Here is a 26,519-nt window from a genome sequence, read left to right on the forward strand (position 1 = left end):
ACAAAAGCAAGATTTTCCTAAGTCCCATATATGGTGCAAATCACTGAGGCAATAATAAAAACTCTGGGTGATATGAACTACACACATTTCCTGAATTTGTTTTAAAAGCTTTTCAATCAAATGTTTCACTTCATTTAAACAGTTACTTGGGAAGGTATGGTACATTATGGAAACTATACAAATTATAAGAGCAACAGCCATTATATCTGTAATATTAAAAATGCCAAAATGAAGAAACGTCTGAAAAAAGACTACAAGTTTTTGTTTTCCAAAATTTATTCACAGCTAAAGTACTTTAGTACTTTTCTATTAATGAGGAGTGTGAGACAACCTAAACCTAAAATACAAAGTGTAACCTTTGACAAGTTCATTAGAAATACATACAGAAACCCATATGAAGCTGCAAAGACTGATTAAGAACAGTTTGAAATAGAACATTACTTTAAAAGAGAGTGAGCAGGCACAAAAAGGTGAGGTACAGTGGAGTCAAGTCAAACTGGCAGAGATTCTATAGGAATAAAAAAAAATTAATGGTATTTTATTATTCTAGTCATTTTGCCAAAAGGGATAACTGCACATTAAGAAAACAAGCAGCACCCTTTCTCAGAAAGGAGGAAAAATAACAACGATCGTATGATATAAAACTTAGAAGGCCTACATACTTTCAGGTACTGAAAATGACTCAGAAATCACAGGTGAAGAAAATACCAAAAGAAGCCAACATGGTCAAAGGTTTTAAAAACATGTACACATACACCAATAGTTGTGTTTCAGAAACGTATCTGGTTTTAGTAATATAACTAGCACCTGTTTGGAAGATAATTCTTGGAGAAGAGCTTAATTAAGAGACATGGTAGACTGTATCCTTTTCCCAGTATGTGCTACCCCTTCCTTTCCACTGACATCAAGCTTGGCCGTGGGACTTTAATACCTCTCAGTGATAGTTAATACTTTCTCACTCACTGACTTTAAGCTTGGTGGTAAATGTCCTAGTCAATGAAATATAAGCAGATATGCCATGTACCACTTCTGAACAGAGGCTTCAACGGGCTATTACGTATTTTGCCATTGCTCTTTGCTCTTTACCAGGAGTCTTTGACAAGGGGTGCCCCAACCGTATAATTCCTGCCTGGAGGGAAGAGGATACAGAGAAGGGCTGTAGTAAACGACTCACAATGGACAAGAAGCGTGAGCAAAAAATGAACTTCAACTGTCAGAAGCCAGTATGGCTTTCAGATCTTTTGTTACTGCAGTGTAACTGAGTCTAACCTGACTGACTGAAGTTGTTGCTGCTGTTGTTCAGTTACTGAGTTATGTCTGACTCCGTGCAACCCCATGGACTGCAGCACACCAGGCTTCCCTGTCTTTCACCATCTCCTAGAGTTTTGCTCAGATTGACTAGAGAGGCCACTGCAATACTACATGAAACACCCATGAAGTCTTAAATTAGGCCAGTAGCAATAAAAAATGAAGAGAATTGGACTGACTAGAGGAAATCCTAAAAGGCTGAAGGAAAGGGTGAGGATATATATAGTAAAAATATATAAGGATATACAGTAAAGAACCACAAACAGAAAAAATAATTAACTCAGTGTGTGCAAGCTAAACTGCTTCAGTCACGTCTGACTCTTTGCGACCCTATGGAATGTAGCCTGCCAGGCTCCTCTGCCCATGGAATTCTCCAGGCAAGAATACTAGAGTGGGTTGCCATGCCCTCCTCCACGGGATCTTCCCGACTCAGGGGTTGAACCTGTGTGTCCTGTGATTCCTGCATCACAGGCGGATTCTTTACCACTGAGCCACTGGGGAAACTCCAAATTAACTCAGGGGACCAAGCTAGTGAACAGGCCACTACAGGGAAGCTGGACTGATGAATTATATACAACCCCCAATGAACAGAATCAAGATCAAGAAAAGAAAATTACAGGGATACAGATTTCTACTCAGCATAAGAAACTTTGTAACAGTGAGTACTCAGAAGATAAAAAGAACTCCCTTGGGCAGTGAGGCTCACATAATCAGAAGTACTCAAGGAAAGGACAGATGACTACATTAACAAGGATATTATAGAATGGAATTCCATAATTAGCTGGGTAAACAGACTATTAATGTTGTGTCCAACTGTAGCAACAGTAACATCAATACTTCTGTTAGCTAATATTAATAGCAGTTAACCATTTATTGAGCTCTTTTAACAAGAAAGTTACTGTGCTGAGGAAACCAGCCCTTCACCCTTTTATAGGTAAGGAATAGGAATTCAGGTGACTTAAATCGTCTGCCCATGTCATATATAATTAGCAAAGCCAAGGCCAAATATATACGACATACTGTATGCAAATACAGAAAAGTTACAGGAGAAATGAGTAAATGAAAAATATTTGAAGTCAAATTACCTTAGAATTTAAAATCTAAGGAGTTCCCTGGTGGTCTAATGCTTAGGATTTAGTACTTTCACTATTGTGGCTGGATTCAATCCCTGGTAGGGTAAATGAGATCTCACAGACTGTGCAGCACAGCCCAATAAATCAAAAAAAAGATTAAGAAAATCTCTACACAGTATCACTATAGTATTATCTAAGCACTAATCAACAGTAACAGGGAATGAACTGATCTTACTCTATGTGAAGTTTACAATGGGACCTTAATTTCTATAATGAAATTATGTTTTATGCATCACTGCAGTGACCCATCATTCCGTACACACTAGCAACCATATAGAAGATCCATTTATATGACTACTGCTAAGCTGTGACAGCTTCTCAAAATAGTTAATGGAATTACTTTTTAATTAAACAGTTTTGTATGTTAAAAAAATTAAGAGAAGAAATAAATTGTAGGAGCTTTGTTAAAATGCATACTGAAGGGAAAAAATGGTTCAGGAAGCACAAGTACCCTTCAAGTGATACATTCTTTGATGATGCATTTCAATAACCTCAGTTTTGGCTTTCATGCTAGAAACTCTAAACATATTCAACCTGGGAAACAAGTCAATCTTATCTCAATAGAAATGGAGAGATAATCTCATCAAAACAGAAAGTCAATCTTATCTAAATAGAAATGGAGCCCTGGTGGTCTAGTGGCTAGGACTCCATGTTCCCAATGCAGGGGGCCAGGGTTCAACCCAGATGCAGCAACTAAAGAGTTTTGTGTGCCTGCCGCAAAGACTTGTTGAATAAACAACTAAAAAAAAAAAAAAAGATGTAACAGAAAATTGTTCAGAATAAGATAGTGAACTGTATTTCAACAAATTTAGGTTGTAAAGAGAGAAGTAAGTTACAGCAAGTGGTCTAAGCTATGAGAAGAACAAAAGGGCAAGTATGTATTGGCCAACCCAGCTTCTACTGACAATGAATAAAGACAGCTAAAAACAACCATGCAAAATGCTTCCCTGTCTCATGAGTAGGGTAATTTTCACTCACAGAGCACAGTTAAAGTTTGATGAAAAGAGAACATTATTTTAAAGGACAAAAACTATTACAAATTTTCAAAAGAATCTCAACTCATCCATTCTAATAGTAGGAAGGGAGCCAAACAGCATAATTATTCATTATTTTCTCAAAGAAACACTGTTTTCTTTGCTTCAAAATAAACTTATATTAGGATCCAAATCAAAATATGCCAAATAATACTTTATGGGGAAAAGGAATTAAAAATTATTGAAAACAGGTCAAGTATTAAGTGGAAGGCATCATATACATTATCTAACAAAACGTCCAAATGCATAGTTCAGTTCAGTTCAGTCGCTCAGTCATGTCTGACTCTTTGCAACCCCATGAATTGCAGCACGTCAGGACTCCCTGTCCATCACCAACTCCTGGAGTTCACTCAAACTCACGTCCAGAGAGTCAGTGATGCCATCCAGCCATCTCATCCTCTGTCGTCCCCTTTTCCTCCTGCCCCCAATCCCTCCCAGCATCAGAGTCTTTCCCAAAGAGTCAACTCTTCGCATGAGGTGGCCAAAGTACTGGAGTTTCATCCTCTATTTAATTTAAAGGGAATTAACTAAGACTTAAGAGAGGTCAAGGCAACTGTCCAAGTAACAGACCCTGAAACCAAACCAAGATCTAACCCAAAGTTCTTCAGAACTCAAGCTTTATTACATGTCACACTGCATATGACACAATTAACTTTCTTATAAAATAAGGAAGTTATTTCAAACTGACCTAGACTACATTTTCTAAGCAGTTCTATTGTAGCACTATAACCCTAGATATAGCTGAGATAAAAACAAAGGTACTAAAATGCCCTTTCAGTTTTGATCACCTAAAAGAACTATATATAAACTCAGGGAAAGAAATACAAAGTTTTTCCCATAGAAATTCTTAAATAGCCCATTCTTTCTCTTAGCTCTCTCCCCTTAAAACACCATCCAGAGCCTGGGACATACTCTTACATGGAAGTAAAGAAGTGCTCAAATGAGGAGGACAGGTCAAAAAACCACAGGAGCCATCATGAAGGGACTTCCCCCAGACAAATCCAGAAAAACTTACACATCAAATTAAGTGATAATAATAAACTATAATTCATTGAATAACCAGGAACCCCTTTTTTTCCAAAATTATAAAGATAAAAAGATTAAGTGAGACAGATAAATGCATAAATCTATGGAAGAAACTGAAAATCTTTTCCTTACAAAAGAATGCCAACTAAATAAAAATAGAAGGAATGGTACATTTGAAAATTAACATCAAAGTCACATAGTAATAAATGATATACAAGAACCATCAATAGAAGCTTAAACAAGTGATTTAGATTTTGATAACGAAAAGGAACACTACACAATTGTATTTGATCACACGAAATGCTGGGATGGATGGTTCACAAGCTGGAATCAAGACCACCGGGATATATATCAACAACTTCAGATATGCACATGATACCATTTTAATGGCAGAAAGTTACAGGAGAGTGAAAAAGATGGCTTAAAACTCAAGATTAAAAAACAAAGATCACGGAATCTGGTCCCATCACTTCATGGCAAACAGATAGGAAAAAAGAGGAAATCGGGTCAGATTTCATTTTCTTGGGCTCAGAAATCACTGCAGACAATGACTGCAGCCATGAAATTAAAAGACTCTTGCTCCTTGGAAGAACAGCTAAGACAAACCTAGACAGTGTATTAAAAAGCAGACATCACTTTGCCGACAAAGATCTGTATAGTTCAAGCTGTGGTTTTTCCAGTAGCCATGTATGGATGTGAGAGTTGGACCATAAAGAAGACTGAATACCAAAGAATTGATGTTTTCAAACTGTGGTGCTGGAGAAGGCTCTTAAGAGTCCCTTGGACTGCAAGGAGATCCAACGAGTCAAACCTAAAGGAAATCAACCCTGAATATTCACTGGAAGGAATGGTGCTGAAGCTGAAACTCCAATACTTTGGCCACCTGATACGAAGAACCAACTCACTGGAGAAGAACGTAACAGTGGGAAAGACTGAGGGCAATGGGAGAAGGGGGCGGCAGAGGATGAGATGGTTGGATGGCATCACTGACTTGATGGACATGAGTCTGAGCAAACTCAAGGAGACAGTGAAGGACAGAGAATCCTAGCATGCTTTCAGGGGGTTGCAAATAGTCGGACACGACTTAGCAACTGAACAACAATAACATTGGATCTGGCCACAAATTACTTATTAATATCAAAGACAGAAATAAGGATCATAGTTAACAAGTCCTTTTCTATGGTGTCACTACTGAAAAAGTATACAGTAAATCTAATCATGAGGAAAATATCTCAAATTGAGAGACATTATATAAAACATATGGCCTGAATCCATCCAAATGTCAATGATGACCCCAAGGGAAAAAAAAAAGGAAAAGTTAAGGAACTCTTCCAGATTTTAAAATGACCTCAGAACTAAATATAATGAATGATTAAGGGCTAATCTTGGGGGGGCGGGGGGGAGGCATGCGGGAGAGAGGTTAAGCTAAAAAGAACATAACTGGGACAGATGATAACAGCTGAGTTGAACTACAGATTAGATAATGGTATTTTATCAATGTTATATTTCCTATGGGCTTACATGAGAGGATGTCCTTGTCCTTAGGAAATGTATGCCTAAATACTTTAGAGTTATAAAAAATGAATCTCAACTGTGCAAATGACGTTTCAGGGAATAAATCTGAATGCACTCATGTGCACGCACAACACACACTGAGTGCAAAGCTGGGGGTGGGTGAGAGGGTGAGGAATCACATGGAATATAAAGCAAATTGGGCAAAAGAGAAACTGTAAGTGAATCTATGTAAAAGGATATATGGAGTTCTTTGGGCTATTTCTAAAAATTCCGTAAGTCTGAAATTATATCAATATTAAAAAAAAACGAGAAGTTTATATAAAATTTCATAAAGTTGTATGTGAAATGTTTTGAGAGCTACAGGAACCTTCTGAGTATCTAGCATTACACTAGGGTGTCAAAACCACCATGCTGCCGCTCCTTCTCTTACCTTTCTAACAGATTGTGGATCGCTTTGAAGAGCAGCGTCCGACATTCATAGGAAAGGCCATTTTCCCAGAGTCCTTCTTCCACAACTGAAAACAAAACAAAACAAAGCAAAACAAAAAAATGAACCAGTAAGCAGGGCATCCAAATAAAAATAAAAGAAACTTTAAAAATATTTTTCTAAAGCAAAGTTAATGAGTTAATTTAAGTAGATGAACTTACACTGAAACAGAAAATAAGTTCAATCCTTGCCCAAAGTCATAAAATACTTATGTACAGAGGGAATAATGTCTCAATTTTAAAGTTACTGAAACATGGGCATGGCACATCCCCCTCACACAAAGGTCTTACCAACCTGCCTCTGCAAAGTCTGAAACCATCCAAAAATCTCAAATTACTCTTTCTACCTAATAGTGCCTCAAAGATTAATTTTACTAAGGTTCTACTTAAAATAACAAAATGGCACAGATTAATACAAAGGTAATCATGCGTATTTTCAGAGAGAAAACCAAAAAAGAAAATCCAAAAAAAAAGGAACATTACACAAATTTCTCTAAATGTTTTGAAAGCAGGTATCTGAATAGGATTTTTAAAACATGGTTTTAGGGAGAATGTCAGAAAATTAAATCTTAATATAACATCAAATTCATTTCCTGAACTCATAATTTCATTAATGTTTAACATTTGGCAAAGTTTTAATATTTGTTTAATATTTGCCTTTGAAATATGCTGCAGCATCACTTGAAGAGCCGCAAGGAACTTTAACACCAGAGAATCCAACAGACCAACAATATACCTCATGCATTCCTAACATTCTTTTCATATGTAAAAACTATAAAATGCCTGAGAGAAGATAGCTAATTTTCTTCTAAATTACATTAGTTCATTTCAACACAGCAAAATATTCAAAGGATGCAGACAACATTTGCAGATGAAAATTTTCCTCTCCCTTTTTAACATGCTGTCTTGACAAAAGTACTCACCTGAGAAAATTGTAACAGAATTAAAACACATGTTAAATCCACAATGTACTTTTCATGCATTTACCGCACCAACTATCTTTCAAATTGCATCTCCTCATTCTCCAATTAGAATTTGAAAAAGTATACTTACATTTGGGGGTTTTTCTCTATACGAATTTTTTTTTTAAATGATAAAACTGTATAAATATTTCTTTTCTTGGGATGTCAGGTAATTTTTTTATCTTCCTATGTGGCTTATCATGACCTACCAAATTTTTCCAAATTAGCCTCTGACAAGAGACATTTTATACTATTTCTAACTAGATAAATGGAAATAAAAGTATAGCAAATAAACATTCCGGCTAGCAACAGACTATCTCTGCTCAGGACAAAACATCCAAACGTTTTCTACAGTCCTGTAAAGGCATCATGAATCTCTACTTTCACACATTTATCTTTGGGGTTGAGCTTTTCTGAGTGAGAAAGCAAGCTAATATATTTCAATGAAAGGAACACCCCATATTAATTTGCTCTTCTTTCCTAACATAAGCTAAAAATTCCTAAAACTTAATAACAAAGCCCAGCTCTTCTGAATTACTCTTCAAAACAGTCACTGGTTTCAGCTTTTTCTATAGTCTTTAGTGCCATAAAGAGTGTTGATGATGCAGTATTTATGAAAAAAGTATCCCATTCGTCCTTCCAAGATTTTCTTCCAAGTTGGTGGCACCTATTCTGCACATTAAAAACACAGGAACTTTTATAATTAAAACCTTCACACATACTTTAGTGTAGAATAATAGGCCTCAAATAAATTCCAACACCAAATTATCAACAGTGTCATTTGCTTCAACCACACTGCTTTCCTTTTTCTCTCTTTTTTCCTTGATATATTTTTGAAGCACACCCCACTCCAAAGTACTTCAGTATATATAAAATTTGAATCTAAACAAGGTCTATCAATTGCCTGTCAAGTTGTATCTCTTAAGACTCCTTAATCTCAACATCTCATCTCCTTTTTTCAAACATGGCATTTATTTATTGAAGAAACCAGGTTAGTTGTTTTATAGAATACCTTGCATTCACATCTGATTGTTTCCTCATCATATTCTTTAATGTTGGCACTACTTTGATCTTAACAGAAGATGTCAAAGGAAAGCTCTCAGACAACAAGCAGAGCTCTATTTCTTCCTCAAAAGATCCTCAAATACTTTGTTAACTGAAATGTGGAAGGGTTATAGCTGTCTGGTCATGCACTGTGGAATACTAAACAAGTTTTAGCATGCACAGGTAATGCCAGCTACATCACTGTGCTATGATGCACAGTGATCTTATCCTGATTTCAAGAATTTTTAAAATAGGCCTTAGAAATTTTTCTTTGAAAAAAATCTTAAAAGAGCAATTACAACACACCTACACCTAACATCATACTGTTAAAACACTGAATGTTTCTCCTAATATCAAAAACAAAGCAAGGCTGTCTGCTCTGATCAGTCTTCTTCCACGTTACAGTGGAGGTCTCAGCCAGTGCAAGAGAGTAAGTACCAGGCATACTAACTGCAACAGAAGAAATGATCTTTATACAGATGACGTGACTATTAGAAAATCCTAAAGGATCAACAAAGAAGAGCTACTAGAACCAAAACTGAGTTTAAGTTAGTTAATATCAATAGACACAAAATAATCATATTTCTATACAATACAATGAATAATTAGAAATTTTTCACAATTTGAGTACTATTTACAATAGCACCAAATCCCATGAAATTCTTAGGTGTAAATCTTATAATTGGGAGACTAACACTACCTAACTTCCAGGTTAACTATAAAGCTAGAATAAATAAGACAATATGGTACTACAGAGAGGACAGATACACATACAGATCAACAGAACAGAAGTCAGTCCAGATATAGACCCACAAATATACTGTCAACTGATTTCCAACACAGCTTGCAAAAGCAGTTTTGTTAAGAAAACAGTCTTTTCAACAGATGATGCTAGGATTAATGAATATCCTGATACAAAAAAATTGAGCCTCAAACCATACCTCCCACCATATAGAAAACCTCAAAATGGATCATAAAATAAAATGCAAAACCTAAAACTATAAAACTGTGAAAATATAGGAGAAACCTTTTATAAGTTTAGGTTAATCAAAGACTTCAAAGCTGACACCAAAAGCATGATTCATAAATAAAAATTGTTAAACAGAGCTTCATAATAACTTAGCTCTTTAAAAAACACAGAAAGTTATAGTAAGCTATAGAAAAGATAAGCCACAGATGGAGGGAAAACAATTACAAATCACATACCTGTCAAGGACATGTATTCAGAAAATGCTGTTGAAAAAAAATCTCAAAACAACACAATTTTTAAAAAAAATTTTTAGAGAATGGAGAAACATTTGGACACTTCACCAAAAAGATATACGAATGGCAAATAAAAACATGAAAATATGCTCAAAATATCATTGGTCATTAAGGAAATGCAAATTAAAACCACAGTAAGATATCACCCATTAGAATGGCTTGAAAGAAAAACTGAAAATCCTAAGTGCTAGTGAGCATACAGGTAACTAGAACTGTCCTATACTGCTAACGGAAATGCAATATTAGTAAAGTCACTTTGGAAAAGCGGACTGGCAATTTTTCAGAAGTTAAAAATATGCTTTATATACAGCTTAGCAATATCCCTCCTAAGTATATATGCAAGTGGAATAAGAACTTAGGTTTACATGAAAAACTGCAGCAATTTTTTTTTGCCCCCATAGTTGACAAAAACTAGAAACTACCCAAATGTCTCTTAACTGGGGAATGGTCAAACACTGGAAAATCCATACACCGAGATACCATTCAGAAATAAAATGAACTACTGATACACCTAAAACATGAACGAATGTCATTCAAGTGTTAGTCGCTCAGTCGTGTCTGACTCTTTGTGACCCCATGGACTATAGCCCACCAGGCTCTTCTGTCCATGGAATTCTTCAGGCAAGAATACTGGAGTGGGTTGCCATTTCCTACTCCATCTGATACACCTAAAACATGAATGAATGTCATTAGGCTAAATGGAGAAAGTCACACTTAAAAGGCCACATGCCATATGATTTCACTGGGTGACATTCTTGCAAAGGCAAACTTGAGGTAACGTGAACCACTCAGTGGTTTCCAGGGATGGGGTGGTGAGAGGAGGGCTCATAACATAAAGACATGAGAAAATGGGGCAAGGGGCATGGAGGTTGGGTTGGGGGTGCTTCTGGAATATGCTTAAACTGATTTTTAAAATACATTTTTAGTGTTGAAAATGAGAACAGAGTGTGAATTGTAAGAACTCCTACTCTAAATATGTATTCTAAACATAATTGTTTTTATTCAAAGGACTGTGTATATTTGATTAACCTAAATTATTAAAAGCAAAAAACAGTTGTAAACAAAAAGAGACCACAAACCCAACCACAGTAGTCCTCCCAAACAACATAATATACTATTATCTATAGTATGTACTCTATGTTAATCACTATAAATAATACAAAGAGAGAGTCTCTTTCCTGGCTCTCTGAAAAGAATCTGCCTGCAGTGTAGGAGACTTGGGTTTGATTCCTGGATCGTGAAGATCCTCTAGAGAAGGAAATGGCAACCCACTCCAGTATTCTTGCCTGGAGAATCCCATGGACAGAGAGGCCTGGCCGACTACAGTCCATGGGGAAGCAAGAGACAGACACAACTTAGCAACTAACCCACCATCATAACAAGAGATGAAAATAATTCAGAAAGATGTTTTTGCTTTTTAAATATTAAAAATATGAAAAAGTATCTTTATTAGTATTATTAATTAAATTCTCATGTCTCCCTATACAGTATAACAAAATTTAGGAACCAATGTAATAAAACAACAGGGAAGAAAGTAGTAACATGAAGTAAAACAGATTCCTCCACATTAAGCTCTTGTTTAAGAAAAGTATACTAAAGCTGAAACAATAATAGAAAATTATGAATTATCCTATAAGTTAACCAGTAAATTTTTAAATATAAGTCAGTAAAGGTAATTAAAAAGGATACAGTGTTTGAACTTCATATAAACATTTAAGTTTCATAAGTCATATGATTTATTGCAGATTTCAAAGCAGTCAATAATTTACTAGAAGTCAGCAACTGTGATCAAAGATTAACCACTGTAATAAAAACCATCAATATAAGCTATGGATTTAAGGATAATGCATTAATATACTAACCCTTTTAATTAACTATTTATATATACCCAATAAACTTGTAGAAAGGAACATTAAGTCAGAACATACTTTATTTCTATCAATTTCACATACAGAATTTTCAGAAATACAAGAGTGATCAATCTCTAAAATTCCAAAAGAAGCAAAATCTAGAATGACATTTTTGGAGTCTGGTAATAGATATTTGGCCAATAATCACTGGCCAACCGTTCTTGGCTATAAATCAGGAATGTTCTCAAAAATCAAACAGACTTTGAAAACCACTGTGAGGCAAAATTACTTTAAATACTTTTCAAATCTGCTATTGAATGCTGAAACTCTTTTCTTTTAAAACACTAATAGGAAAGCAAAATAACTTAAACAGTCAAGGTTAGTTTTCTCTTCAGGAATAAACAATCTTTCTCATTTAATTGAGGCTTCATGTACCCAGTGTGAACCAAGCACTCCATCAGTGCATGCAGATGCAGGGGAAGGGTCCTCTTTTCACAACACTCTGAGACAGAGTGAAAGGACACGCAGCGTTCCTTTTTCTCACTCAATACCTGACTTCTCCCCAACACTGCAAGCTGCTTACTTCATGAACTCTGGCTGGGAACAAAGATGGTCAGTCACCCCTAACAGGAGACGAAAATGCTGATTCTCCTACAAGTGGGACAAGGATCCATAAGCTAAATGCTAGGTGCTCCTACACCATAATTTTGACCCTAGATCTTGGGACACAAAAGGGAGTGGACAGAGAGAACTTTCTGTCAGCACTAAAAACAGAGGCTGCAAGATTAAGTTTCCTGAGGTACTGTAGCATCAAGGGCTTGGTGGTGATAACATAGTTTTCTCAGACCACATATGCAGCACTGATCCTAAAAGACAATACTCAGTATTCTCTTACCCAACTCCTCTTCTTAGTTTGCAGCTAAAAACACTGACCAATATACTTTATTCTAATCTTCATTTGAGAAAACTAAGGCTTAAAAAATAAACTTCCTGATGGTCACATAATAAATTAAAAAAATCTGGTGTTAAATGTAACTACACTCAACAGGACTTCCCTGGTGGCTCAGACGGTAAAGCGTCTGCAGGAGACCCGGATTCAATCCCTGGGACGGGAAGATGTCCTGGAGAAGGAAATGGTAACCCACTCCAGTATACTTGCCTGGAAAATCCCATGGACGGAGAAGCCTGGTGGGCTACAGACTGTGGGGTCACAGAGTCGGACACGACTGAGGGACTTCACTTTCACACTCAACAGCTAATGGGATCAAATCATTTTGTATCTACTTTTATAAACAATAAAGTATACAACTTAGTCCATTAATTAAACTCCTGAAGGGAAGCAATTTATTTCCATAACTGCACTGACTAGGACATCGCAGATACTCATAAACCTGTTTTAAATTGACTTGTTAGTATGTGTGTCCACATCTTTCAGATTTCATTGGAATTCGTTTCAATCTAAAATCTTCTTATATCTAACAAAGAGGATTAGCAGCAAAGATGGGATTCAAATCCAAGTTTTCTGACTAATGCCCAATGCTCTTTCTACTATTACACCATACTTCTCCATAAGTTTTTGTTGTTAAACTGCCCCACCCCAGCTTTTATTCTCATGCCAAGTAGAAAGGCAAACTTCACACTTAAATTTCCCCTTGGATTCATAATTTGCACCTTAAATTAATGTTTTCTAAATAACTGTAAAGTAACCTATTCAAAGGTTAAGCAAAACTGAAAGTGCTTCTGCAATCTATTTGTACAGATCCATGATAAAGTCAAAGAAAATCACAGATTTTTAAAATTAATATATCTGACACACCCCCCACCCAAGGTAAAATTTAAACCAGTACTTCATTTACTTTATATTGTGATTTTCCAAAAAGTATTCTTTTTTTGAGGGGGGGTGGTGGGGGGCTGGCAGACGGAGGAGTTAAAAAGTAGCTAGTCTAGGTTAAGATGCTATAAATGACATGAGGTGCATTTACTACTTAATTCTCTATCTCCCTTCCAATTGGACTGAGAAGAAAAGCCAACTGCCAAGAAGTTTTACAAGAAGGTAGGCAGATGCTAGGCCCTATCCTTAAGAAACCTACAATCTCCCCAGGGCACACTGTCTTCATCTTAAAAAAAAAAAAAAGCCTTTCTAATTCTTTTGATCTTTCAAGTTTCAACTTAAAATGCTTATTAACTCCTTAAGAATATAAATTATCAAGAAGACTGTCTCTGTAGAATACACTTACTCTATATAATGGAAAATTTTTTCTAAAACTTTGTTAACAGTCTCAGGAAATAAAAGCAACAAAAGAAGTAAAATGAATGCACCAAAAATGACTGGCAAAACTCAACCAAAATAAATTCCTAAATTAAAACATGCTCTTGATGTTTTGTGGTCGATTAAAGCCAGACTGAAACTGAAAAATAAAATTAAGTACAACCATAACTGCCTACTTACAAAGAAAAACAATTTTGGCATTAAAGTTATCTAACTTAAATTGCAAAAGCTATAATCAGAATTTGTTCAAATGGCTGTTATTTAACCTTTTTTAATATACTAATCCTCATAATCAAATATTTAAACTGTGAAACTATTACATAAATGTTTTCTTTTAGTGGAGAGACAGTGTTTTAGAAGCAAAAATTTAAATAGCAGTAATTACTGCTTAGTTCACAAATAATTTTTTTAAATCATCACAAATTGTACTACAAATTCTTTCAACTTTGCTAAACATGGTTCCTTGCAGAATTAATAAGCTTCTTTGAAAGAAAAATCATATAAAACGTTCAGGGGGAAAAAAAAGTCAATATGGCAAAATATCAAAGCAGCATATACTTCAATGATTTTGTGTTTCCCAGCAGAGATCACGGAAAGATATCTCTTCCAATTCGACAAATGAAACTGACATACTTTACTTGAAGGGGGAAAAAAGGGAGGAGGGAGAATGGAATAGGGTAAGGGAGGAGCATAAAAATTGTGAAACCTTCAAGAAATTCAAGCTCATGCTTTTAGAATTCAGGTCACCCTGCCTTACGCAGTTTAAAAGTAGAATTACTTTCAAAGAATACATATTTCCTCAGAGCTATGATACATATTTCCTTTTAATGTATCATATTGCGGCAACAGCTGAAATGAACGTCTAGACATCAAAAACACTTCTTACTCCCACCTACTGCTTTTTTACCTCAGGCATCAAAACTAATGAAACCTATTATCCAGAACATTGAGTTCAGTAACCACATTGGCCACTGCAAATACTGGAGGGGGGAGGGGCACTTTCCAGGGATGGCACTCCTGATTCAGCCATTAAAATTACTGAAAATCAAATTGTGTGCCAAACTCCAGAAATACACACAGATTAAAGCAAGGCACATGAAACAAGAAGATTATTTCTCAGTTAGATTTCAGAAGCAAAATGATAAAGATAATACAGCTCTGAATCCAGAATTTATAATTTTCCCACAGCCTTTGTGGTCAAACCTTTATCTGCAATATATAAAAAAGCCCACTAGATTTTTTTTTTTGTTTTTCTTTTTTTTTTTAATTAAATCTACTACCTAGGAATTATACTTAGCAAACATAATAACATTTAACAATTTATCATTTATCCATTTAATTTTAAGGGTTGCAATAAATATTTTCAAGATAAATAGATGGAGATTTTTGAAGTATCTGCTGTTTCTTTTTCTAAATTGGGGTATAGCTGATTTACAGTGTCTTCTTAAAACTGACTTATAAAAAAACTGAGTAACAAAGTAGCATAATGCTACATTAATTCTGAAATATAGCACAATACCCATAAAAAATCCAGTTACATACAACACGATTGATCACAGTTATGCTGCCATCGATTTGCCTTGTAAAATCTATATTTGAAGTCATTAATAACTAAATGGACTGACTTATTACTTATATAAAATCAACGCACCTAGAGCTCTGATTTCCCTGAATTGTTCATGGATGTAGAATACTTGCTATCACTTAACAAATCTATGTTGAAATGGATTTTAACTTTCCCAATGTCAATTAATCAATCAAATAAGAATTTGAGATATAGGGTATATATCAAAATGGTCAATTTGTTTCGACCTATTTGCCACTTTACATGATGACGAACACTGACAACATTTATCAGACAGAAGCACAGCTGTAATTCAAAATTTTAACAGTATAATGTCTAACTAAGGAATCTCTAACAGCATGAGTTCTCTGCCAGTTGCAGGATAACCAGAATTTTAATGACGGTTTCTACACACCACTGAAGCAGTTGAGACATGACCTAAGTTAGCATTTCAATGGATCACAGGACTCCATGAAAAGCCACTAAACTTTAAACTGAAGGAGACCATAAAACTAAATTTCTAGATAAATTGAACAAGACTTTCAAAAAACAACTGCTACAGAAAACAGTCAGGCTGCTGTGCTACTTTAATAGCTACACAATGAAAAAAAATCTTGCACAATGGCTGTTACTGACTTCGAAGAACTAAACTTGCCCCCATTTTTTACTCCTTTCAAAGATTTTTAAGTAATTATTAATTTTTATCCTTTCAAGCTATTAATATGCTCTTAATTTTATAATACACATAAACAAACAAAGGCCTAGAGGAACAGCCACTGAAATTAATAGAATAATTATTATTTTCTTTTTTACCTCTTTGTGTATGTTAGCGATCTTCTTTAACGAACATGTTACTTTTAAAAAGAGACATCATATCTGAAATAGATTTTTTAAATGTCTACTGTTGTTTATTAAAGAGCAGTATATTTAAAAAAAAAAAAAGCTACGTGCTCATAAATTACAAGAAAGGTAACATCCTCAGGACAGGAATCGCCACAAGATAAATTAAATTTTGAAAAAGGAAAACCAGACATATGATTCCGTTAGAATATACATTTAAACCCATCAATACTGCAAAATGAACATTTTATAAACTTTCTCTAAGACAATGACTTTAATGAAGATGACTCAACTATTGATTTCAACATTGGCAAAACTGAGCAGTAAAAATTAAAAATATTTCCTTCCACTCTTCAGAAACAACCTGATTTGAAACACAAACACACACCCACCCCCACCAGACTGCATGAGCGCACACACACACACCCACCCACCCACTCACACCCACACACACACACACACCAGGCTGCTACTAAAATTTTAACAGAGAAAGTCTCCAAATTGCCTTTTACACTAAAGCTCAAACAGTTGTCTGTCACTGCTATTACAGTGAGTAATCCTTGCAGCTGTAAGTGTTTGAAAGGCAGCTGTCTCATTGGCATTCTCTCCCCACCCCCACTCATCCAGCATTTCTGTTCTTGCTACAATAATCTTAAAGAGCATTTTACAGGAGGCTTAGCCCTGGCTGAGGGCACTCTACGGCGTGACCGAGAGAACATGGAAACACGATTCATTAGACACGCCTGGAGTGATAACAATGGTGCTGCTTCTTGCTGCCTTTCATTTCGTACATCAGGCTGAGACTAATGCATTCTCGTTACACAACAAGCACATTTATAGACAGGAAAAAACTGTAATCACCTTTGATTAAGAGACAGCATATTTTTCCTATATGAGCCGCCAGCCATACTGACAGAGTAATTATTTTTTAACTGACAGGTTAAAATAGCAAATGTAGCAAAAATAACATCTGCCCAAAAGAGACAGAGAGATGACTACTATAAAGACTTCATACACAAAGGTTTCTTAGACCAGGCTCAGTGCCATACCCTTGAGAACTGATCGGTACCTGGGCTTATATTTAAGCTACACAGTCTATGAGAAATAGAACAGGCCCTTTAAGCAATCTCAATCTATACACCCAATTCTTTATAGGTAAAAATTACAGAATTTCGTTGGTCACTTTATCTGTAATTATTACTGACCTCCTTTATACTTCTTTCACCACAGTACTACAAAATTCAACAGTACTATTAATCTTCTTCTCATTTTCCATTATACAAAATAATTTATCCTTTTACATAAAATGCTAGCCCAAAACAGAAAATCTGCTTTCTATCCAACTGTAACATCAAAAAGTGTAATTTTGATTAAAAACAGGGATATAGAATAATTATTTTCTATCACCCAGCTTCCTCAATCACTGCACCCAATAAAGGTTTGAATTGTACATATAAAAGAATATAAAAGACCTAATTTAAACTGAAAAAAGTCATAAACCACATTACATTGACAATATGTAAAGCCAATTTTCTTACAGGATTTCTTACTTCTTCACATACCCATTCACTTGCAGCCTTTTGTGGTTCATGCATATATGTTGCTCACTTATTACTTATGGGGAGCTTGGTAGTTTAAATTATTAGCCAGAAACTAAAAGATTATACATTAGCCAAAAATATTGCAAAGTATTTTTTCAAGGTTAGCAGACTGCATAATTAAGCATTTTTTAAAAGATGTTTAGTTTCTCTTTTAAGCTTTCTATGATATACCTCTATTTTACACCGAGAATGTGCTACAAAACTACCAAAACATTTTGTACATGTGAACATTTGCTAAAACATTAAGGAACCAAAAGTGAGCAAATAACTGAAAAGGTCTGGTTCACGAAACTTTTGAGTTCTAAAAACAGCTTTAAAAAACAACAACAACAACAACAACAAAAAAAACGGTTGTGTAGAGCAAATGAGTTTTTGTAAAGCAGTAAAATGTTTAAGTAATGTTTAGCTGCTGGATTATAGGTTTGCTGACCTGTGCCTCTACCACACCAAACTAGAAACTAGGAAATATGCTGTTCATCTTTGATGTGTCTGTAAGAGGACCACTGAACTCTAACATCTAAACACAGTGTGCTTTGAAGAGAAGTCTGATGTGCATCACAGTACATCAGAATTACATAAGTTTAAAAATTTTATCATCTGGAATAAAATAACATCTACTACAGAAGGTAACAATCATACAATTTCTATTCTACAGGTGCCCAAGTCTTGTCTCTCTTATTTTGGTCTCTCTTAATTATTTTTAAAAAATCAGTATAAATGAATTCTTACTTTAATAAATAACCTGCTGTTTTACATTGGAGAAGGCAATGGCACCCCACTCCAGTACTCTTGCCTGGAAAATCCCATGGACGGAGGGGCCTGGTGGGCTACAGTCCATGGGGTCGCTAGGAGTTGGACACGATTGAGCGATTTCACTTTCACTTTTCATTTTCATGCATTGGAGAAGGAAATGGCAACCCACTCCAGTGTTCTTGCCTGGAGAATCCCAGGGACGGGGGAGCCTGGTGGGCTGCCGTCTATGGGGTTGCACAGAGTCGGACACGACTGAAGCTACTTAGCAGCAGCAGCAGCAGCAGCTGTTTTACATATAAATTTCCATTATATTAATCTGGCTCTTAGAAGGATCTCAAATCATTATTTTCACTTTTAAAAGCAGGCCCGTGTAAGTCTGCCCTGAAGTCTTCAAAGTTAGTTTATGCTTTAAAAAAAATTTTTAAACAACCTATTAGAAAGCATTAAAAGCATCCCAAAACTTTAAATTCAAACATACACAGAAAGATGTTGCCTTTTCCCAAAACTTTTAACAAACTTTTAAACAGTTTCCAACTCATAAGCAAAAAATTTATAGATGATCTAAGCACTCCAACAGAGCCAACATTCTATTTCATGTAGGTGTTTCAACACTATAAGATTCCTTTACAGTAACAAGATTCAAATACAAAAACTTGCAAGCGCTTTGGGAAATGAAGATCAGTTATTTACCCAGCGGTGTGAGTGAGTTCAATCCTATTTTCTTTCTAAACTTGGCCAGAATGGCATTTGATTGGAGGGTAGGGCAACCCAGTAATTTTGGATCGGGCACAATCTGGAGCTGGGAAGGGCTGAGTAGGTTCAATAACACACGAGGCAGTGGTTTAGTCCCTGTGATCCTGGGAGGACGCTGTCCCACGGAAGAGCCCCAACAAGTCTCCAGTCTTTTCCATCTCCACATTAAAAAAGTAGTACGCCTAGAGTTTTATACAGATATAAATAATGGAGTTCTGCTACCGAGGATTCATTTGAAAACATAAATAAGTACAAAGAGTTTGCAAAGAGGACAGAACTTGCAAACCACTGGAAAAGGAAACGGAGTAAACAGGACCAGAAACCCACAAAGGCTACTCTCTAGCACTACACTCCCCGGCGCCACAGCTTTTTTCACACTTATCTGCACTCTTTTTGAGTGTTTCCAGCCCTCCAACTCCATGATTCTAAGGATGAGTGCTAGCATATGAGGAAGCCTGCCAAGACAAAGTGTGAGGGCTTCAAATACAGAGTCCAAAACGCAGTATGCAACTGAACACTAAAGTTAAGCATTACTGGTTAATAGACTATACAGACTAGCCATAGAATTTATCAACCAGTTAGGCTTTTCACAGGGGGGAAAAAAAGTATGTTTCTCTCAAATTATTAACTTATAGATGGCCTTTCTGAAAACACAGTATTAATATTTACTTCATCAATTGGTGTTTGTCCATGATGAATCTCCTTTCCAGTTTTTAAAACCTGCTATTATAAAGTACAATTAAAAGTTACCATAATGACCATTTATCACTGAAGGGAAAAGAAGAGAGTTTTGATAATGAAAAACAAACTCAAAAAGCTTCTGGAGTGCTGGTAAAATTTCTCAGGAGCTATATTTTAGATGTCTTTGTAGAATAATTCATTTATCTTGAATGTAAATCTCTATCATAGCTCACAATTTTAAAGTATGTGTTCAACTATGCTCCTAAAACATAAAAAATGTATATGGAATAAAGAAGATTAAATTTTAATTGCATATACACTATAATCACAACTTTTAAGAATGCATGTCTAAATATCTTAAAATGGAATAAAAAAACATAGTCATTGTTATAAATTTTAAATTTAAGTACACGCTTGCAGGCATGCTCAGTTGCGTCCAACTCTTTGTGACCCCAATCAGGCTCCTTTGTTCATGGGATTTCCCAGGCAAGAAACAGTACCGGAGCGGGTTGCCATTTCCCACTCCAGGGGATCTTCCCAGGCCAGGGATCCAACCCAAGTCTCTTGTGTCTCCTACGCTGGCAGACAGATTCTTTACCACTGCGCCACTTGGGAAGCCCAAGTACATGGATACGCTCCTTAAAATAAAAGTAAATATCTTAACTAAAATATGCATTCCTAAAGGGCTTAGCAAATCAAATATTTATCAGATAATAAAGAAAATAGCCTAAAAATAAAATGCAGTAAACATGAAACAGATATTATCTGGACAAAACAAAACTAACACTTTGTTGGGCTTCCCAGGTGGCGCTACTGGTAAAGACCCTGCCTGCCAACGCAGGAGACCTAAGAGACTGGGCTTCCATCCCTGGGTCCCGAAGATCCCCTGGAGGAAGGCATGGCATATACTCTGTAAAGTACATGTATTGTTGTTACATTTCCTTTACAACACAGCTTCATCAAGAAGCAAAAACTTCTAAACCGCTCTCATTGTTTTCACTCTTGGTATTCTAAGCCCACTTTTCGTGATGTGATCTTTCCAAAACTTAAATCACACCATTGCGTTCTTCTGTTTCAAACTCTACTCCAATGGCTTCACATGACAGTAATAATCTATTTAAGCTCATTACCACAGCCTACAAAGTTCCATCTGATCTCATCTCTATCTCTTTCATCTCCCATGAGCTTACCAGTTTCAACAGCACTGACCTTCTGTTTCTGCAACAAGTGAGGTTGGAGGTTTTTGCCCTTACTTTCCCCTGGGATTGCATGTCTGGCTGGGTTCAGATCTCAAATCTCAACCCAAAATGTCATTTCCTCCCAGAAGCTTTTTGCTAAATAACCCCCTTACCTAAAGTATCCCTATCCTTTCCTAGTCACTCACTTTTTCACCATTTGCACTGTAACACATGATCATATGAAATTATTCATTCGTTTACTGTCTTTTATCCACACAGAACAATGCCACTTCCAAAATGCACAGGCGGAATGTCAATACTTGTGTACTTACGATATCATACACTGTGACCTCAAAAAAACCAAAACATTCAGAACTTCTCTGGTGGCGCAGTGCATAAGAATCCGCTTGCCGATGCAGGAACACAGGTTCGAACCCTGGTCTGGGAAGATCCCACATGCTGACGAGTAACTAAGTCCATGTGCCACAACTATTGAGACTGTGCCGTACAGCCCACAAGTCCCAACTTCTAAGCCTGTATGCCCCAACTACTAAAGCTCGAGCACCAAGAACGTATGCTCTGCAGAGAGAAGCCACCACAATGAGAAGCTCACCAATGAGACCTCACACTTCAACGAAGAGTAGCCCCAGCTCACTTCAACTAGAGAAAGCCTACGTTAAGCAACAAAGACCCAGCCCAGCCCAAAATAAACAAATAAATAAAATTACTTTAAAAATAAAAACATTCAAAGTGGAACAAAAAGCAACCCATCACCCAAAGACAATTTAATGTCACTCAGCTTTTCAGACAAGGGAATTATATACAATATGGTAGCATGGTATAGCATGAATCTAAGGTTTTTAACACTATGCATAACAGACACTTCATAGAAAGTGTCTTTATCTTTATTTCTACTGATGATTTAAGGCAAGTTGTACACATTCTCAGAGTTGTGGTTTTATACAGTTTCCATGGAAACCAAATAGGGTCATAATTAAAGCACAAAAACATTTCTAAAGAATCAAGTATAAATGAAAGATGTGATGCAAATAAGATTTTATATGAACCCATCATCATTAACAAGATTAGAATGACTAACGAGAAGCATTCTTGAGGGGAAAAATCAATTGAATTAAGTTAAATTACAATGCTTTAAAATAATGGCAATAAACTATCACAATTTAAAGCAGTTCATGTAAGGACGTGAGCCTATGTTTTTTTGTGCTAAAATCAGATAACTCTAAGTTATAAAACTTCTATCCCAATAAGGAACATTTAGAAACAAAATGAACTCATCATCTTTCCTCAGCATAACTGATGCTAGTAATCAACTATAGATGGTTGCTATTAGTATTATTATTATTAATAAGGACTCTGTCACTATAAATTTATAATGTCCTCTAATTTCTGACTATCAGTCATATTCATCAAATTTAGAAAATAAAGTTACACAATTATTTAGCAACCTTAAATTCACATTATATGTTGATATAACTATATATAAACGTATTACTTGTTTCAGTCTATAAGGTACGAGCCAAAAGTCTCTCTATAGTTATCTAAAGCTACATCTATAAAGGCCACAGGAACATGTTTTTTGTTTTTTTTTTTTGGGGGGGGGGGGAAGGAATGCAAAAAAAAATTTTTTTGGAAGAAAAATACCAAATTTTTGGTATTTTGGTAGAATCCATTTCTATGTAAGTTTTGGCAATGTTATATGGTTTTCTGAAGTTACCACCAGTAGCATTATTCTCAACTTACCTCTGGTTTATTCACGGACCAAATTTTGTGATTCTCAAACAAAATTTTAACTAAATTTTTAAGTATAACTTAATCACTTTACCAATAGTAAATTCTCAATTTTAGAGATGATATTTAAAAGATTTCTTTTATCTATTTGAAGACAACTCAAATATTATACTTTGAGCTAGTTATTAAAAATCCCATTTTCCACAGAGATGTTTACAAATGAAGGTACATAGAGAAGAAACTGAAACACAATGGCTCTTTTAAATTGACTAGACAACTATTCACTGTTCACATTCATTTTGTATCTTGCAGTCTGGAAAAGCTAAGGCTCCTTTTAACTTTCAATTAGTCATATGCTGTCCTGTTTAATTTTCTTCTCTGACCATTTTGCCCTTTTGAAGGTGAACTCAAATTAAGTCAAAAACATATAATACACTACAGTAATTTGGAAGTGGATTTCTGCCTCCCCAAACCAGACATTATGCCTTGCCAAGGGAAAAACTGTATAAATAAGACTATTCACAAGATAGGAAGCATAAGCAACATGCCCATTTACCTTCAGGGTAGTCACTGAAACTTCAAAGCACCATGAAAGGCAGCATCAATGCTTTTGTCTAAAAGATCTCAGAAAATGTAAGTTATCTTGGTTTCATAAATATCTAAGACTTTTCAGGAAACAAACAGGTTTCTTAAATTCATAAGAAACTGCCTAAACATCTCTTATTAGCAATGAAAACCACAACCTCTTTCCTTGAAGGTGATCATACTTACATAAGTTTAAGGGAAAAAATTTTTTTTGGCCACAATGGAATAACATAAAAATGTTTTTACACTTGCTTTACTTTAGTTCAGGTTAAAAACAACTATTTTAAAAATAAAACTCCAGATTGTGCAGTTTCAATTTTCCACTGCTCATTTTCTATGACAATCTGACCAAGAATTTCCCTGGTGAGGAAAGAAGATGATATCTGAAACCTTATTTTCAGAAAAATATCTGATTACATATCCAGTTTTTTCTGAAAACACTAATGAAAAGGTAATGATATAATAAACTGAAAGTTGGTTTTAGAAATGAGCAAGTGAAGCTCATCTAAAGGCCAGAAAGGACTTTCTGGAAAGAATGATAAGCATCTTGGAATCTCACAACTCTCACACACTGAGCTCCAATCTGCAGCCATTTCCCTCTGAGCCAATGCACTTGATGGGTGTGATAACAGATGGATCACTATATCTGCCAACTTCCTGTGATGTACTGTATGGGGACTGATAATTTAGTGACTACAGAAGTCCTACAACAGACAATGCAAGCAATCCTGGCATTCGGTAAGTAGCTGCATGCAGTCCTTTGACAGTCTGTAGGTGTTGAATATATGCGGATCATTGTACAATGTAAGCTCTCTGCAAGTATCTATGCCATCTTGAAAAAAGGAAGAAATTAAACACTGGGCAAGCTAAGAACTAAATAGAACAAACAGGAAAGAACAAATATACTTAAAGTAACACTTTTTACTTAAAAAATATGAAAACCATATATTGCTCAAAAAGTTATTAGAGCCTCATGACCAGGTTAACTAGAAATATATGTATACACACTGTGGGCCTAATTTTCAAGTTTCACAACCAGGGTGATACTGAAGTTTGTGTCAAATAATTCCTTGCTGTAGGGAGCTGTCCTGTGCATTATCCCTGGTTAATGGATGGTTAACATCACCCCTGGCCTCTACCCAGTAAATAGCAACAGCACCCCACCCCCAGTGGTGACAACCAAAAATGTATCTAAACACCGCTAAATGTCCCCTGGGGGACAACACCACCACCTCGTTGAGAAGACAGTCTAGAACTGCTGCTGCTGCTACTGCTGCTAAGTCACTTCAGTCGTGTCCGATTCTGTGTGACCCCATAGACAGCAGCCCACCAGGCTCCCCTGTCCCTGGGATTCTCCAGGCAAGAACACTGGAGTGGGCTGCCATTTCCTTCTCCAATGCATGAAAGTGAAAAGTGAAAGTGAAGTCGCTCAGTCGTGTCCGACCCTCAGCGACCCCATGGACCGCAGTCTTCCAGGCTCCTCCATCCATGGGATTTTCCAGGCAGGAGTACTGGAGTGGGGTTTCAATTCTAATGTTTACTTTGGAGTGGAGGGAGAGAATACAAGGAAAGTGGAGTGTTTATTCATGGAAAGCATACACAAAATACTCAAACATAATCTATATAGTGTGGATCTGCTAAGCACATATTACTATGAAGAGGAAAGGCCATCTAGAGATTTGGTGGCTAAATTGTTCACCAGGTTATGAAGGGAAATGAAAAGGCAACTTCCATTAACAAGCATGAGAAGTGAATTCTCTCTGCAAAACAGCAAGAAAATCATAGCTCTGCTACAACACTATATACAAATGATACTGACAGTACTTTTGTCACAAATCCTCCTCAAATAAATTCTTCATTATGTCAGGCACCGATTTACAGAATTGTCAACTTTAACAGATGCTCAGAGATGAAACTCTCCAGGTTTCACGTTCTGGTTAAAAAAGTCGTGTCTGTGCACACACACACAAATGTGTGTGCATGTATATAGTCAAAATCCAAGTGTAGACACATTTGAAAAACATGGGTACTGAATTCAGTATGACCATCTTATTTTACTTGCACATCGCTGGAACCTGCCAAACGTACTCAAGTTATTTGGGAGAGGATTAGTTTGTCATTTTTGCAGCACCTCTAATGTAATGCTCTTCTCTAAGTCTAAAGCACAAAATCTCTTTTAAAATATTATTTTACAATACTACACAATATTAGCACTTGGAGTAAAGTCCTATAATCAAATTAAGGATGCTATTTGCACAAGGAAATGCAGTTTTCTTTCTCCTCATTTTCTGTCTGCCTACTCTTTCTGCAATTTCACTACTGAGCAAAAAAGGAGGACTAAAAGTGGGGGTGGGATAGAGGGATGATGAGAGGAACAGACTAACCAGGGGAAATGAACTCAACATTACTTACTGCTGCTGCTGCTAAGTCTCCTCAGTCGTGTCCGACTCTGTGCGACCCCATAGACGGCAGCCCACCAGGCTCCCCCGTCCCTGGGATTCTCAAGGCAATCACACTGGAGTGGGTTGCCATTTCCTTCTCCAATGCATGAAAGTGAAAAGTGAAAGTGAAGTCGCTCAGTCGTGTCCGACCCTCAGGGACCCCATGGACTGCAGCCCACCAGGCCCCTCCGTCCATGGGATTTTCCAGGCAAGAGTACTGGAGTGGGGTGCCATTGCCTTCTCTGACATTACTTACTACACAGTTGCAATTCTTTGATTAGGAACGAATTTTTGAAACTAGAGATTTTTGAAAATGATGAGTAAGCTGGATTTACTAATGATAATATTGTCACAAAAAGAAAACTCGTTGGTAATCTGAAAGGAGGACATGAGTGAAGGGGCAACTTTTCCCTCAACTAGCAGAGGCCATTAACAATAATGAACAAAACCAGAATTGATTTCTGGCAGGTCACTACACAAGCAG

General features: G+C 36.2%; 1 protein-coding gene across 2 annotated transcripts in view; it reads right to left on the reverse strand.

The window, feature by feature from the left end:
- The window catches only part of MED13L (mediator complex subunit 13L), a 279,235-nt gene that overhangs the window by 129,444 nt on the left and 123,272 nt on the right, over positions 1–26,519 (reverse strand). For both annotated transcript variants that reach the window (XM_070386094.1, XM_070386093.1), the window contains exon 3: positions 6,447–6,531. In XM_070386094.1, coding sequence (XP_070242195.1) covers positions 6,447–6,531 — 85 coding nt within the window. The remainder of the gene's footprint in view (positions 1–6,446; positions 6,532–26,519) is intronic.

This window comes from Bos mutus, chromosome 17 (genome assembly GCF_027580195.1).
Source record: "Bos mutus isolate GX-2022 chromosome 17, NWIPB_WYAK_1.1, whole genome shotgun sequence".
Taxonomy (NCBI): domain Eukaryota; kingdom Metazoa; phylum Chordata; class Mammalia; order Artiodactyla; family Bovidae; genus Bos; species Bos mutus.